This window comes from Oncorhynchus kisutch, linkage group LG9, assembly GCF_002021735.2.
Source record: "Oncorhynchus kisutch isolate 150728-3 linkage group LG9, Okis_V2, whole genome shotgun sequence".
Lineage (NCBI taxonomy): Eukaryota > Metazoa > Chordata > Actinopteri > Salmoniformes > Salmonidae > Oncorhynchus > Oncorhynchus kisutch.
Genome location: NC_034182.2, coordinates 36,414,394 through 36,432,031, shown reverse-complemented (window position 1 = coordinate 36,432,031; position 17,638 = coordinate 36,414,394). Strand labels below are relative to the sequence as shown.

The 17,638-nt window shown below is 45.2% G+C and overlaps 1 protein-coding gene across 2 annotated transcripts in view; it reads right to left on the bottom strand.

Annotated features, from left to right (window-relative positions):
• Positions 1-17,638, bottom strand: part of LOC109897121 (actin-binding LIM protein 2) — a gene marked incomplete in the record, with an annotated part of 115,094 nt that overhangs the window by 32,440 nt on the left and 65,016 nt on the right. Inside the window, 9 exon segments of one of the 2 annotated variants that reach the window (XM_031832552.1) lie at positions 2,573-2,674; positions 5,504-5,584; positions 6,642-6,968; positions 8,375-8,492; positions 8,882-9,025; positions 9,359-9,436; positions 10,063-10,104; positions 11,963-12,021; positions 13,176-13,263. In XM_031832552.1, coding sequence (XP_031688412.1) covers positions 2,573-2,674; positions 5,504-5,584; positions 6,642-6,968; positions 8,375-8,492; positions 8,882-9,025; positions 9,359-9,436; positions 10,063-10,104; positions 11,963-12,021; positions 13,176-13,263 — 1,039 coding nt within the window. 2 annotated transcript variants of the gene reach the window in all.

Genomic DNA, 17,638 nt, shown 5'->3' with positions numbered 1-17,638 from the left:
ATAATAGATCACACCATACCTCAACATATAGTATATAATAGATCACAACATACCTCAACATATAGTATATAATAGATCACAACATACCTCAACATATAGTATATAATAGATCACAACATATCTCAACATATAGTATATAATAGATCACAACATACCTCAACATATAGTATATAATAGATCACAACATACCTCAACATATAGTATATAATAGATCACAACATACCTCAACATATAGTATATAATAGATCACAACATACCTCAACATATAGTATATAATAGATCACAACATACCTCAACATATAGTATATAATAGATCACAACATACTTCAACATATAGTATATAATAGATCACAACATACCTCAACATATAGTATATAATAGATCACAACATACCTCAACATATAGTATATAATAGATCACAACATACCTCAACATATAGTATATAATAGATCACAACATACCTCAACATATAGTATATAATAGATCACAACATACCTCAACATATAGTATATAATAGATCACACCATATAGTATATAATAGATCACAACATACCTCAACATATAGTATATAATAGATCACAACATACCTCAACATATAGTATATAATAGATCACAACATACTTCAACATATAGTATATAATAGATCACAACATACCTCAACATATAGTATATAATAGATCACAACATACCTCAACATATAGTATATAATAGATCACAACATACCTCAACATATAGTATATAATAGATCACAACATACCTCAACATATAGTATATAATAGATCACAACATACCTCAACATATAGTATATAATAGATCACAACATACCTCAACATATAGTATATAATAGATCACAACATACTTCAACATATAGTATATAATAGATCACAACATACCTCAACATATAGTATATAATAGATCACAACATACCTCAACATATAGTATATAATAGATCACAACATACCTCAACATATAGTATATAATAGATCACACCATACCTCAACATATAGTATATAATAGATCACAACATACCTCAACATATAGTATATAATAGATCACACCATATAGTATATAATAGATCACAACATACCTCAACATATAGTATATAATAGATCACAACATACCTAAACATATAGTATATAATAGATCACACCATACCTCAACATATAGTATATAATAGATCACAACATACCTCAACATATAGTATATAATAGATCACACCATATAGTATATAATAGATCACAACATACCTCAACATATAGTATATAATAGATCACAACATACCTCAACATATAGTATATAATAGATCACACCATACCTCAACATATAGTATATAATAGATCGCAACATACCTCAACATATAGTATATAATAGATCACACCATATAGTATATAATAGATCACAACATACCTCAACATATAGTATATAATAGATCACAACATACCACAACATATAGTATATAATAGATTACAACATACCACAACATATAGTATATAATAGATCACAACATAGGAGGAAGAAAGAGGAAAGGGAGAAAGAGAGAATCAGATAGAAACATACATTTAGAAAGAGAGAGGGAAAGGAGACGGATAGATTGGGGGACAGTGAGACAGACAGATTGAGGGACAGTGAGACAGACAGATTGAGGGACAGTGAGACAGACAGATTGGGGGACAGTGAGACAGACAGATTGAGGGACAGTGAGACAGACAGATTGAGGGACAGTGAGACAGACAGATTGAGGGACAGTGAGACAGACAGATTAAGGGACAGTGAGACAGATAGATTGGGGGACAGTGAGACAGATAGATTGGGGGACAGTGAGACAGACAGATTGAGGGACAGTGAGACAGACAGATTGAGGGACAGTGAGACAGACAGATTGAGGGACAGTGAGACAGACAGATTAAGGGACAGTGAGACAGATAGATTGGGGGACAGTGAGACAGATTGAGGGACAGTGAGACAGACAGATTGGGGGACAGTGAGACAGACAGATTGAGGGACAGTGAGACAGACAGATTGTGGGACAGTGAGACAGACAGATTGAGGGACAGTGAGACAGATAGATTGGGGGACAGTGAGACAGACAGATTGAGGGACAGTGAGACAGACTGATTGAGGGACAGTGAGACAGACAGATTGAGGGAACGTGAGACAGACAGATTGAGGGAACGTGAGACAGACAGATTGAGGGACAGTGAGACAGACAGATTGGGAGACAGTTAGACGGATAGATTGTGGGACAGTGAGACAGACTGATTGAGGGACAGTGAGACAGACTGATTGAGGGACAGTGAGACAGACAGAGAGGGAGTCAGAAGTACTATGGACAGGACAAGTCCGGAAGAAACCATTTGACAGGGATACAGACACTGACACAGGAAGACAGGGATAACAGAGAAGGGTCTCCCCCAGACATCAGATATATCTACTTAGATCTGTTACCTAGACAGACCTGGACAGAGACAGCAAACAGATGGCGTGGTCCAATAGAGAGAGAGGTTGTGTTGGGGGGGGGGGTCAAGGGTCATGGATTCTAAGGTGAGAGGTCGAAGTGAAACGGCAAACCTACCTGGTACGTGGAAATGCCTGGGAGTTGCCACATAGGTGAAGGAGGGAGATTTGCCATCGGAATACGTGGACAAACTGGGGGTACTCCGACCACTTTCACTACCTCCAATGGGGAAAGGATGGGGAGAGACGGGGGGAGAAAGAGTCGTGGACAAAAGGGGGGGGGGGGGGGGCAAGGAATTATGCTGTTATGCTTATTTGTCAAAGCTTTAATTATGAAGCTGATCTACCATTATATAACTAACTGACTTGATTACCCAGCAGCCATTAGTGTTGGACCATGAGTTTTTCTGGACCTGTTATGCAGACCAGGAAAACCTCCCGGCTCTTGTTATTGGTAAAGGCTCATATCCATATCATAAATCATGACTGTTGCATGACTTAATCATGACTATAGCATGATTGTAGCTTATGAAAATCTTAAAAGGGCAGAGTGCTCTAAAATAAAATTTTGTTGGCTAGCTATAGGCTTTACAGGTAACAGCAATGCATTGTGGACATGGACACATGTTGAAAACGTAAAACGGTTTTACTTCCAACTGAAAGTAAGTGTGATTATGTGATTGCCACAGTCCATCAGAACGCATTGTGTCACATGGGCTGGGTGATTAAGTCACTAGCCCCTTATAGGCCAGAACTAATAAACATCCACATGAGAGAACTTAGAGAAACAGAGGATGAGGGGAAAGAAAGACAAGAAAGAGGAGGAGGGAAAGAGGAGAGAAATTGTTATTTTCCTGAGCACACACACACACACACACACACACACACACACACACACACACACACACACACACACACACACACACACACACACACACACACACACACACACACACACACACACACACACACACACTTCACTGGTCTTTGTGGGAGGAGCAAAGCAGTTGGGATGCAGGAGGATGATGTCACTCTGACACACACACACACACACACACACACACACACACACAGCACACAGTGGCGTTAGTCGTTAGTGCAGAGCAGCTCCTCCACACATCTGGAGCTGAGGCAGGACTCTGAGCCCGGGGGAGAGGTGAGGGAGGGGGGTTCTGGGGGTTCGAGGGATGACCCTCAGCAATGTCATACAGACACTCAGCTTATCTCTGAATAAGCATTTCACAAGTGGCAGCAATCCACTATTCAGGAAGTAATCATGTAATGTTGATACAGTTGTCATTGCATCATTCGCATAAATTCAAGGAGTGGATTTTCTTTCGCTCATTGCACTCGCTTTCTCTCTTCTGCTGTCTCTACCTCACTACCTCCTACACATCATCCATTAGTAGTGTTGAAACCAAGCATCTAACAATAATCCACAATTATCAAATTATAGCACCACCACCACTTCACCACTCCTCCCTTCCATTCCCTCATTCCTCTCTTCTGTTTCATCTTCCTTCGCTGGGAACTTTATGTTCCATCTCTCCGCCTTTTCATGGGAAAACCACCAAACCCTGGGCAGCGTGCTCTGATCCACAGTACTAACGCTCAGCTGTCTCCCTCTCTCCCTCTGTCCCCCCCCCTCCTTCTCAAGGCTCTTTCCCCCCTCCTTCTTTATCAGCCCAAAAGTGACCCTCTTCCAACCCGTATGCAACCGTATTACTTTAGCTCTTTCACCCTCCTTTACCCTCTCCCTCTTCCTAACGCATTGAGGCTAGATATTATCAGCCCAAAAAACTGAGATATCCCTCCAGTTATCTCCAAACCAGAGATATCCCTCCAGTTATCTCCAAACCAGAGATATCCCTCTAGTTATCTCCAAACCAGAGATATCCCTCCCTCCAGTTATCTCCAAACCAGAGATATCCCTCCAGTTATCTCCAATGTCCTTAAGAGTCCCAAGCTCTAAAAGCCCTGGGGAACAAGCCAGCCCATCACTGGGAAATGTATCATGGTGTGTCTTCAGTGATAAAACTCCAGGACCAGTAAAAAGAGCTAATGGGTATCTGAGGAGGTCTCTGTGGTTTGGCTTTGTCTGCTGAGGCTTTAGAGGAGCATGCAGCTAAGTCCTGCTGAGGCTTTAGAGGAGCATGAAGCTAAGTCCTGCTGAGGCTTTAGAGGAGCATGTAGCTAAGTCCTACTGAGGCTTTAGAAGAGCATGAAGCTAAGTCCTGCTGAGGCTTTAGAGGAGCATGGAGCTAAGTCCTACTGGGGCTTTAGAGGAGCATGTAGCTAAGCAATCCCTTTTTCTGATCTCCTTTCTGAGGGAAACTGCACGTTTTCATACATACTCCTGCACATGTGTACTTGTCAAGGTTTCGGTCGAGTCGACTATTTTGGTCAAATACATTTATTCACAGATAGTGTGTGTGACTTATCATGTGGTTCCAACCTTGACCTCAGACCAACATATTTTACTATTATAATGTAGACGCCTCCACCCATACCCCCCCTGTCAGCAACCCTCCCACAATCATGAAACCAACCACCTGCACTTTCACCCACTCACTCCATACACAACCACCACCTGACACCAAAGGTTTAAAGACCCGGAATAACAACATGAACCTTTAAGGAAATGCTTGGTTCCCAAAATAACAACAACAACATAAAGACTAACAAGTAATCCATGTTAAGTCAAGGGCAAGCCAACAGTTCCGATTACAAGTACAACACTTACATCCCACCAAACATAGAAAGTCATCCACCACCTTCTCCCCAAATATCAATATGTCAAGGATAACTGAAATACATACAAGTAATATCAAACATATCCACAATTACAGTAGGTTCCCATGCACAACAACAAGACTAAGACAACCTGAAGACGAAAAGAGAAACAACTTCCACAGACAATAGAAAGGGCAAGCAGAAACAGACTTAAGGGGTCCCAACACACAACCTTGATGCACACCAAGAAAACCCAGCAGTACACTGGGAGAAAGAGACACAGAGAGATAGAGACCAGGGGGATCTGGTGCGTTACCGTGACCGTGAGGAGGTAAATTGAGATGCAGGGACGTCTTAGGTTGAGATTCAGGTGGTAGTAGGGGGTCCTGTTTGAGGCCTAGGGGGTTGAGGGAGGGGCAGAGGGGGGATGAGGGGGAGAAGGGGGAGAGGAAGCACAGGGAGGTGGTTTGACACGTCACACCTGTGTGGGTAGGGGAATCGTCGTGTAGGTTGAAGGAGGTAATATTACACGCTACTTGTGTGCAGAAAAAAATTGTGAAACTCTGAAGGAGGTTGGTGGGGGTGCTGACATTAAACCACAAGTCTGATGTAGGACGACAATAGAATGTTCATGATGTCACTGTGACAACTGTCTACAGACATGTCCATAGATATAGTATAAACCAGCCTTTAGTCTTGAAATCTTTGGTTGTTTACTACACTACCTTACTCTCTTTGTTTAGCACTTGGCCTCAGGTGAATCCTTAAAGAGATGGGTGTGGCTAAAGGCTTAAGAGGGTGTGAACGATGCTGAATGGATGTAGACAAAGAAGAGCTCTCCAGTATGTGTACCAAAACATTCAAGTAACAAGTTTATCAATTTTCAAAGCATGATTACTTTCCCATTGTTCCTCAACTGTAGTGTATGATGTACCATTTAGTAGCTATGAGTCTCTACTTTAAAAAAATGATATACTTTTTTTATTTTTAAATACAATTTCAAATTTTGCAACAAAAGACCGAATTGAGCCAGTCTGTCACATTTGTATACACAATCATTTGAAATCCATAGATTAGGAACAAATTAATTTAATTAAATATAACTGATTTCCTTATATTAACTGTAACTCTGTAAAATCTTTGAAATGGTTGCATGTTGCGTTTATATTTTTGTTCAGTGTATGTAAAACTGTTATTTCAAACCAACACAGCAGAAACCATGCAGATATGTGGGAAACACAGCACACAGGTCATAGGTCTAAAAGAGTAATTATGGGACTCATTGTGCTGCCGTTTGTTTTGCTATTGATTAGTTGAATGTTTGTACACAGCCGGGGATGGAGGACATGCAGTATTATCACTGCAGAGCAATAGAACAGAGGACACTGCACTCCGTACCAGCAGAACCCCTGGGTCCAGGGCAGCGTGCTAGGGGCTAGGGAGGGATTAGCTACCTCTGAAGTAGGGCACATAGTTGTGCTGCTGGAGCACGGCCATGGTGGTAGGGTTAAGGGGCAGATGAGAGTTTCTGCCTCCAGCAGAGACTCTGCCACCGGGAGACATATTACCAGGCTGTGTCAACGGCCCAGGCACCTGCAGCCCCCCAGGGAACTTGGGGGGTAGACCCCTTGAGTAGTCCATGGGGAGGGAGGAGGAGTCCCTAGCCAAGGAGGAGAGGTACTTAGGCCCCCCTGTGTAGGCTGAGGGGTGGGGGAGGGAGCTGGAGTCAAGGGCCTGGCCATATCTATTACCCATTGCTTTACTGGCCATATAAAGATCTCCTGTAGGAGAAAATGGTTGAGGAGAAGGACAAGATGCTTTTTTAGGGCACAGAGGACACTGCCAATAGTATTGTACCCCACCCAATAGTAGATAAATCTTGTTCTTTACACATTCTGTGGTAATGCCATGTTATGTGATGGTACCACCTCATTCTGTGGTAATGTTATGTTATGTGATGGTACCACCTCATTTTGTGGTAATGTTATGTTATGTGATGGTACCACCTCATTCTGTGGTAATGCCATGTTATGTGATGGTACCACCTCATTCTGTGGTAATGTTATGTTATGTGATGGTACCACCTCATTCTGTGGTAATGCCATGTTATGTGATGGTACCACCTCATTCTGTGGTAATGTTATGTTATGTGATGGTACCACCTCATTCTGTGGTAATGTTATGTTATGTGATGGTACCACCTCATTCTGTGGTAATGTTATGTTATGTGATGGTACCACCTCATTCTGTGGTAATGCCATGTTATGTGATGGTACCACCTCATTCTGTGGTAATGTTATGTTATGTGATGGTACCACCTCATTCTGTGGTAATGTTATGTTATGTGATGGTACCACCTCATTCTGTGGTAATGTTATGTTATGTGATGGTACCACCTCATTATGTGGTAATGCCATGTTATGTGATGGTACCACCTCATTCTGTGGTAATGTTATGTTATGTGATGGTACCACCTCATTCTGTGGTAATGTTATGTTATGTGATGGTACCACCTCATTCTGTGGTAATGTTATGTTATGTGATGGTACCACCTCATTCTGTGGTAATGTTATGTTATGTGATGGTACCACCTCATTCTGTGGTAATGTTATGTTATGTGATGGTACCACCTCATTCTGTGGTAATGTTATGTTATGTGATGGTACCACCTCATTATGTGGTAATGTTATGTTATGTGATGGTACCACCTCATTCTGTGGTAATGTTATGTTATGTGATGGTACCACCTCATTCTGTGGTAATGTTATGTTATGTGATGGTACCACCTCATTCAAAAAGCAGAAAGGAATGAGATTTCATCAAATGTCGGAACAGGAAATTCAGTGAAGAAAAAAAATAACAGAATCTTCAAATAAACACGTGTTCTCTAAAGTAATAGAATTAACCAATCAAGATGACACCTAAATCAGGTTGCACTTTTTGGAATATGACGCAACATGGTAAAAATGACATCATGCACTATATGCAAATGCTGCATATTATCGACTACATTTGTAGATATGCATATCATTATAATAACGTATGATATTCATAATAGCTAAATACTTTTACTATACATTAACTATCATATACCGCATTTTACTGTGTTTTTTCTTTTTTTTTTAACTAGCTGACGGGTGAGGGAGGAGGGAGGAGGGGTGAGGGAGGAGGGGGGGGGGGTACCTACCCGGCCTGCTGTAGTTCTGGGGGGAGCGAGAAGGGGTGTACCCTCCATACTTCCCCAGGGAGCTGTTGGAGCTGGGGCTGGAGGGCCTCCTCTGACGAGGAGACTTCTCTCCGTCACCCTGGAAACAAGGAAGGCAAGTGATGTCATAGTGATGTCATAGGGATGTCATAGGGATGCCATACAAAGAGGGAAACTGATGTCATGGATAGAGACAAATCCGTAACACAGAACATTCACTCACTCTTTAATCACAGTGTATGGCGCGAGGGAGAGGAGGAAAAGAGAGAGAGAGAGAGAGAGAGAGAGAGAGAGAGAGATTATATATATATATATATATATATATATAGAGAGAGAGAGAGAGAGAGAAATATAGAGAGATAGAGAGAGAGAAATATAGAGATAGAGAGAGAGAAATATAGAGAGATAGAGAGAAATATAGAGTGAGCGAGAAAGAGAGAGTGAGAGAGAGAGAAGGCAGCTCCCTTGTTCCCTTCCTTGTCTCCTTACATCTCCGTAGTGTCGTTCCTCTGAGGGGTAGCTGACGTAGGGACTGTAGGAGAGCATGTCTGGCCGGTCGATGTTGTAGATCGCCTTGATCTTTGGCAGAGCAGCAAGGTCTTTGTAGTCCAGCATCTCATCTCCTAGTTTGGCCTGAGACACAGAGGAAACGCATCAAATCAGCCGTTTAAATATTAACCACTTTGATCAATGGTATAGCACAGCTGAAATACTGTAGTCAAATTAGCACAGTGGACAACCCTGGTCCAAGAGACCTACAGGATGATGGGCAGGCTTTTGCTCCAGACCATCACTAACCCACGTGAGTCAACCAATCAACTATTCATCATATGTAGTTGAATCAGGTGTTTTAATGCTGGGTTGGAACAAAACCCTGCACACAGTCACTGTTGCTCTTCTGGACCAGGGTTTGTGACCACAGTTGTCCTGTGACTCCCTCTAGTGGCGAGGTGAGGTGGTGCTCACATAGATGACCCTGTTCGGAGAGCCAGACGCACTGGAGGCTGGGACAGAGGTGATGCTCTCAGAGGATGTCCTGCTCACCTGGAAGATAGACAAGAAGGAGTTAACTATACTCATGATTAGAAAGGAGTGAGAGAGAGGTAGACATGGAGAGAAAGAGAGGGACATGTAATCACTCTTGAATTGAAAACTTACGCTTCACATTTCGACTCTCAGCAAGTTTCTCGAACCAATGCCACTAACTTGAGGATAACTATGAGCCTTTGTTTACAAATAGCAGTGTGACAACAGAACAACAGCCTCCTCTAGTCAAAAACAGCATCATTCACGGTGACAGCGGTGGTGACCTAAGTCTCCTGACACATTCCGTGACTGGGACGCCAGACAGACACAGTAGAGTTGTTCATTAGTGAAGCTCAGGTGGGTCAGAGTGATCCACGTCAACCATCTATTCAGGCGTTAGAGGTAGGCATGGGGCTAATTCCATTTCAACTTAATTCATCCCCTGAATTGAAATGGAATGGATCCAAACCCTGGTTATTAACATAATACTACTGTCAGTCACTGTTTGGGTTGGATCACATGATCAGCCCAATGGTAATGTGGGCATGGCTAGCTACTGAGTGTAAAGCCTGTCAAGCGTCATGGGGTCAACCCCATGCAGAGGGTGCAGGTGAGGGGGTCTGGGCTGAACATGCATCACAAACCTGCTGCTCAGGGACGTCATTGACCTGTATCCGGACCTGCTTCTGGGAACGACAGGTGTATTACATTGGGGAGGGGAAGGGGAGAGAGCACTGATCTGGGACCCTTTGTTCAGGTAATCAAGATCAACACAGTCCAAGTCAACACAGCCCCAGTCAACACAGTCCCAGTCAACACAGGCCCAGTCAACACAGGCCCAGTCAACACAGGCCCAGTCAACACCATCCCAGTCAACACAGTCAACACAGACCCAGTCAACACAGGCCCAGTCAACACAGTCCCAGTTAACACAGCCCTAGTCAACACAGTCCCAGTTAACACAGCCCCAGTCAACACAGTCCCAGTCAACACAGTCCCAGTTAACCCAGTCAACACAGTCCCAGTCAACACAGTCCCAGTTAACACAGCCCCAGTCAACACAGACCCAGTCAACACAGTCCCAGTCAACACATTCCCAGTTAACACAGTCCCAGTTAACCCAGTTAACACAGTCCCAGTTAAGACAGTCCCAGTTAAGACAGTCCCAGTTAAGACAGTCCCAGTTAACCCAGTCCCAGTTAAGACAGTCCCAGTTAAGACAGTCCCAGTTAAGACAGTCCCAGTTAACCCAGTTGACACAGTCCCAGTTAACACAGTCCCAGTTAACACAGTTAACACAGTCCCAGTTAACCCAGTCAACACAGTCCCAGTTAACACAGCCCCAGTCAACACAGTCCCAGTCAACCCAGTCCCAGTCAACCCAGCCCCAGTCAACACAGACCCAGTCAACACAGAGCCAGTCAACACAGTCCCAGTCAACACAGACCCAGTCAACACAGGCCCAGTCAACACACTCCTAGTTAACACAGTCCCAGTCAACACAGTCAACACAGGGCCAGTCAACACATACCCAGTCAACACAGGCCCAGTCAACACAGTCCCAGCCAACACAGTCCCAGTCAACACAGTCAACACAGGCCCAGTCAACACAGTCCCAGCCAACACAGTCCCAGTCAAGACAGTACCAGTCAACACAGTCCCAGTCAACACAGACCTAGTCAACACAGCCCCAGTCAACACAGGCCCAGTTAACCCAGTTAACACAGACTCAGTCAACACAGGCCCAGTCAACACAGTCCCAGTCACCACAGTCCCAGTCAATACAGTGCCAGTCAACACATTTTCAGTCAACACAGTCAACACAGTCACAGTCAACACATTCCCAGTCAACATAGCCCCAGTCAACACAACCCAAGTCAACACAGTTCCAGTCAACACAGTCAAGACAGTCCACACCTTCCCAGTCAACACAGTCCCAGTCAACACAGTTCCAGTCAACACAGAGTCAGTCAACACAGTCTCAGTCACCACAGTCCCAGTCAACACAGGTCCAGTCAACACAGTCAAGACAGTCCACACATATCCAGTCAACACAGTCCCAGTCAACACAGTCCCAGTCAACACAGTCCCAGTCAACACAGAGTCAGTCAACACAGTCTCAGTCACCACAGTCCCAGTCAACACAATCCCATCTCTAATGGGGCAGAATAGAAGTTGACATACAAAATGATGTGAGGTTTAAACATTATACTGTAATGAGTATGACTCCTCATTCAATACTGTAACACAGCCTTAGTTAAACTGTAGCGCTGCTTTAGAGTCCTTTCTTGTGGACAGATGCACGTAACATTAAAATGGTAGTAGTGTCTGTCGACAAACTGTGAGATGCAAAACCTTTCCATCACTGATCATTTGGACACATCACAATTTTGCAAGCGCTCGTATCTTTTGAATTTCAGAAGGGGAGGGGACATTCTGCCCATAGACTTGACTGAAACTGGCTGAGAGTTTCTGTTTAGAGGGATGGAGACTTCACTAGTCCCGGTAGTCTATTTTCAAACATGTCTCGGAGAGGGAACTCACCTTACTCTTCTCCTCCTGTCTGGCTGCCTGTCTGCAAGGAGGATGCCAGATGGAGTTACCTGACAGACAGGAAGGGAAGGGAGAGAAAGAGAGGGAGAGAGAGAGAGAAGGAGAAAGAGAGAGAGAGAGAGAGAGAGAGAGAGAGAGAGAGAGAGAGAGAGAGAGAGAGAGAGAGAGAGAGAGAGAGAGAGAGAAAGAAAGAAAGAGAAGGGAGAGAGAAAGGGAGGGAGAAAGAGAGAAACAGAGAGAGAGAGAGAGAGAGAGAGAGAGAAAGAAAGAGAAGGGAGAGAGAAAGGGAGGGAGAAAGAGAGAGAAGAGAGGGAGAGAGAGAAATACAATAAAATACATTCATTTCAAATGTCATATACTGCACAAAGCATAGTCTTTCCCCAGAGCATTGGTTGTTCCTGACAGAGCATCATGAGTTTGGCAGACGAGAGATCCAAAATACGCCAGTGACTCATCAGACTGTCCTATCCCCAGTCGACTCCCTGTCACTGTGACATATGCTAATACCAGCCCAAGTCTAAGGAAGCTAATTCCAGTAGTAAATCTGTCACATAGCATACTGCAGGGAGAGAGAGACAGGCTTTTTGTAAATCACAGACTGGAGACAAACTTATAGCAACAGTGCTCCAGGAACAATACATAAGAAATGAGGTGACTCACAAGGTTGATGTTGCGTGAGGTGATACATTCACTAACACTGTAATCCAATTCATTAGTATTGGCCAGATGTTCTGTAGCTCTATGCCTTTATGGCAGCTGGGCTATTTTTTCTGTGCTGATGGAAGGCTGTTGGTGCTTATCTGAGTAAAAAGAGAGAGAGAGAGAGAGAGAGAGAGAGAGAGAGAGCAGGAGAGAGAGAGCGAGAGAGAGAGCAGGAGAGAGAGAGAGAGAGAGAGAGAGAGCAGGAGAGAGAGAGAGCGAAAGAGAGAGCGAGAGAGAGAGCAGGAGAGAGAGAGAGAGAGAGAGAGAGAGCAGGAGAGAGAGAGAGAGAGAGAGAGAGAGAGAGAGAGAGAGAGAGAGAGAGAGAGAGAAAGAGAGAGAGAGAGAGCGAAAGAGAGAGAGAGCGAAAGAGAGAGAGAGAGCGAAAGAGAGAGAGAGATCGAAAGAGAGAGAGAGAGACAGAGAGACAGACAGGCAGACAGAGAGGGAGGGAAAGAGATGGGGAGAAGGTGAGAGAGACAGAGGAAAAGAGAGGTTTGTTTACCTTGCAGGTACATCTCCTCTCCCTCTCCAAACATCTGCTCACACCTGGCACAGCGGGCACATGACGGGTGGTAGTGTTTCTCCCCAGCCTGGTACAGACAAGAGGTCAGAAGTCACACAAAGGTTAAAAAGGTCTTCACTGACATCGAAACAAGAGGTTACAACCTAGGAAATTGACAGTGAGAGAATACTGAAGAAGTGAGAAATGGTGGCCGAAATAAGACAACCCACAGCAGGTTTACAAACACTACAACATACGAAGCCAAAAGCACTTCTAGAGGCCTCGTGTGGATGTGTTATTGGTTAGTAGGCTGCTGATGCGGCTGGTTTCTCCATTACCTAGAGTAATATTCTGTACGCTTCTCCAATTAACATCACTAATTAAAGTGGAGTCGGAGGAAGCTCAAAACAAAGTGCAGTTATCCAACATCGCCACGAGGGGGTGCTGTGGTACGGGCCACAGTACTGCAGGTCGGCTACGGGATCACTAAGAATGTCTACAGTTATGGCCATCCAAACCTTTATGAGACTAATCATGACGTTTAGAAGATGACATGACACCAATGTTGATGTTGTCGATGTTTATTGTAGATCTGAACGCTGTCTATGTGCTCTTACGTATGTCTTCACATTGACCTGCTATAGGATGGAATATCAGTTATTCCTGAGGCTGTGATGAATTCCACAGAGCTGTTGGAGGTGGTAGAAATGACCTGTTTTAAATAAGCTGGTGTCATGGTGTGGATGGCACTCTCTTTCTCCCTCTCTCTCTTTCTCTCATGCCTACATATCTGTGTCTCTCTCTCTATATATACATATACAACATTGTTTTTGCAAACAAAATTACATTATCTCTCTTGTGTTTTGTTGGTTTAATGTAGACTGCACTCCTTAGCGTGTTCCCTCGGGGAATAGATTTTTACATTCTAGTCATTTAGCAGACGCCCTTATCCAGAGTGACTTCAAGGAGGTGACTTACAGTAGTGAGTACATATATTTTCATACTTTTCACATACTGGTCCCCTGCGGGATTCAAACCCACAACCCTAGAGCTGCAAGTTCTACCAACTGAGGGAGAACATATTCCCTTGAACACTGACCTCGGGTCAGTTTAGCATTTCTCCTACCAATGGTTAAGGTTAAGATGGGGGGGAAAGGGAAGCTGATCCTGTCTCATGATAATATCAGGAAATAGCCTATCTTTCCTGGATAACATGATGAGAGGAAGAGAGGGGGGGGTGGAGGGTGAGAGAGAGGAAGAGAGGGGAGAGGGGGGGTGGAGGGTGAGAGAGAGGAAGAGAGGGGAGAGGGGGGGTGGAGGGTGAGAGAGAGGAAGAGAGGGGAGAGGGGGGGTGGAGGGTGAGAGAGAGGAAGGTAGAAAGAGAGAAGGACGGTCCCTTTGAAACACCACTGCACGCTGATCTGGAGCGATAACAGGCTGGAATGGGATTATTATTGAAACAAGGAAAGTACGACAGAGGAGAGGACAGAAGTGTTTTCTATCACAACGGACGGAAAACGTCCTACAATCATGAGGAGGGATGCCATGTTTGGGGTGTTTGATACCGTTGTGTTTTGGGTTACTGACATTACAGTAGTGCAAGTGGGGGGGGGTCGGGGGTCGGGTGGCAACCAGACGCTGAACTGTTAGAGAGACGAGAGGGCAGTTAAGGATTCAGACTGCAATTCTCTCTCTCCAAGTCTCCCTCTTACTCCCTCTCTCTCTCTCTCTCTCTCTCCAAGTCTCCCTCTTACTCCCTCTCTCTCTCCCTCTCTCCAAGTCTCCCTCTTACTCTCTCCCTCCCTCTCTCTCTTACTCTCTCTCTCCCTCTTTCTCTCCAAGTCTCCCTCTTACTCCCTTCTCTCTCCCTCTCTCTCCAAGTCTCCCTCTCTCTCTCTCTCTCTCTCTCTCTCTCTCTCCAAGTCTCCCTCTTACTCCCTCTCTCTCTCTCTCCAAGTCTCCCTCTCACTCTCCCTCCCTTCCTCTCTCTATCCATCTCACTCTCCTTTTCTCTCTCTATCCATCTCTATCCCTCTCACTCTCCCTCCCTTCACTCTCCCTCCCTTCCTCTCTCTATCCATCTCACTCCCTCCATCTCTCTATCCATCTCCCTCCCTTCCTCTCTCTATCCATCTCCCTCCCTCCCTTCATCTCTCTATCCATCTCCCTCCCTTCCTCTCTCTATCCATCTCCCTCCCTCCCTTCATCTCTCTATCCATATCCCTCCCTTCCTCTCTCTATCCATCTCCCTCCCTTCCTCTCTCTATCCATCTCCCTCCCTCCCTTCATCTCTCTATCCATCTCCCTCCCTCCCTTCATCTCTCTATCCATCTCATTCCCTTCCTTCCTCTCTCACTCCCTTCCTTCCTCTCTCTATCCATCTCCCTCCCTTCATCTCTCTATCCATCTCCCTCCCTCCCTTCATCTCTCTATCCATCTCCCTCCCTCCCTTCATCTCTCTATCCATCTCATTCCCTTCCTTCCTCTCTCTATCCCTCTCAATCCCTTCCTTCCTCTCTCTATCCATCTCCCTCCCTTCATCTCTCTATCCCTCTCACTCCCTTCCTTCCTCTCTCTATCCATCTCCCTCCCTTCCTCTCTCTATCCATCTCCCTCCCTTCCTCCCTCTATCCATCTCCCTCCCTTCATCTCTCTATCCCTCTCACTCCCTTCCTTCCTCTCTCTATCCATCTCCCTCCCTTCATCTCTCTATCCCTCTCCCTCCCTTCCTTCCTCTCTCTATCCATCTCCCTCCCTCCCTTCCTCTCTCTATCCATCTCCCTCCCTCCCTTCATCTCTCTATCCCTCTCCCTCCCTTCCTTCCTCTCTCTATCCATCTCCCTCCCTCCCTCTATCCATCTCTATCGCTCTTGCTCTTCTCTCCCCTACAGTTTTAGGAGTAGGCTGAGAGGCAGGGGAGGTGATCTAATTAGTCTCAGAATGGATTTTGGTGAGAGAGGCAGAGTAGAGCAATGAGGCTGACACACACACACACACACACACACACACACACACACACACACACACACACACACACACACACACACACACACACACACACACACACACACACACACACACACACACACACACACACAGGCACACACAGGCACACACAGGCACAGACACACACAGGCACAGACACACACAGGCACAGACACACACACACAGGCACACACACACACAGGCACACACACACACACAGAGAACACTCACATCAGTTGAACAGAGTGGTTGGATGCACAGAGCCCAGCTGGTAATACATTGTCTCTCTCTCTGTCCTGTCTTCAAACCAGCCAACCATACACAGATCCATAAAAACCTCCTCTTCCTCTTCCTTCCTCTTCCTGAACCCTACTGTGACCCTGTGCCACCTCTCTAGTGTAAACACCACATTCATTGGGGTATTCTGAGCACTATATATGTAAAAGACAGTGTACAGAACAAGGCTATGTCGATAACTCAATTTGGACATCAATGCAGACAGAAGCTTACTTCCAAGTGTTAAACTCTATTGCCAGGAGCCACTTGATCCATATGTTGGGTTGCAGGCCATTCAGACCATTTAACCACAACCCTCAAACCATCCAGTTCAAGCCTCACTAAGGCCCCTCTGTTGATGTGTCCCTCTGCGGTTCCATTCCTTGATCAATCCTAAATGCCATGACATTTAAGTGCAGGCAGGAATCCTAGGCAAGGCTCCACACAGTCCACAGTGCAGGACAGGACAGGTGACAGACTGGTGGCTGTGACCCTCCTAACTAAACCCAGTGTTGGACTGTAATGTACTGTGACTTGATCTGCATGGGTTCTAAAGGCCAATAGATAGCAGAGCCCTATCATAGCTCTCTAGGTTAGAAGCTCTGTCTGCTGACTCTGTTTTGAATTGTGGTTCATGTGTGTTAATACAAGAGTGGGGATTAGGGCGTAGCATGCACACCTAAACTGCCTTGAGGAAGCCACATTGACCCTCTGGCAAATCACACATTGTTGTACAGGACACACACAGAGACACACACACACAGAGAGAGAGAGAGAGAGAGAGAGAGAGAGAGAGAGAGAGAGAGAGAGAGAGAGAGAGAGAGAGAGGGAGAGAGAGGGCGAGGGCGAGAGAGAGGGAGCGAAAGAGAGCAAGAGAGAGAGAGAGTGAGAGAGAGCGAGCGAGTGAGCGAAAGAGAGCGAGAGACAGAGAGAGCGAAAGAGAGAGAGAAAGAAGAGAGCGAGAGAGAGAGCGAGCAAGAGAGAGCGAGAGAGAGAGAGCGAGAGAGAGAGAGGGAGCGAAAGAGAGCGAGAGAGAGGGAGCAAGAGAGAGTGAGAGAGAGAGAGGGAGCGAAAGAGAGCGAGAGAGAGTGAGAGAGCGAGAGTGAGAGCGAGCAAGAGAGAGCGAGAGAGAGAGCGAGAGTGAGAGAGAGAGCAAGAGTGAGAGAGAGAGCGAGCAAGAGAGAGAGAGAGAGAGCGAGAGT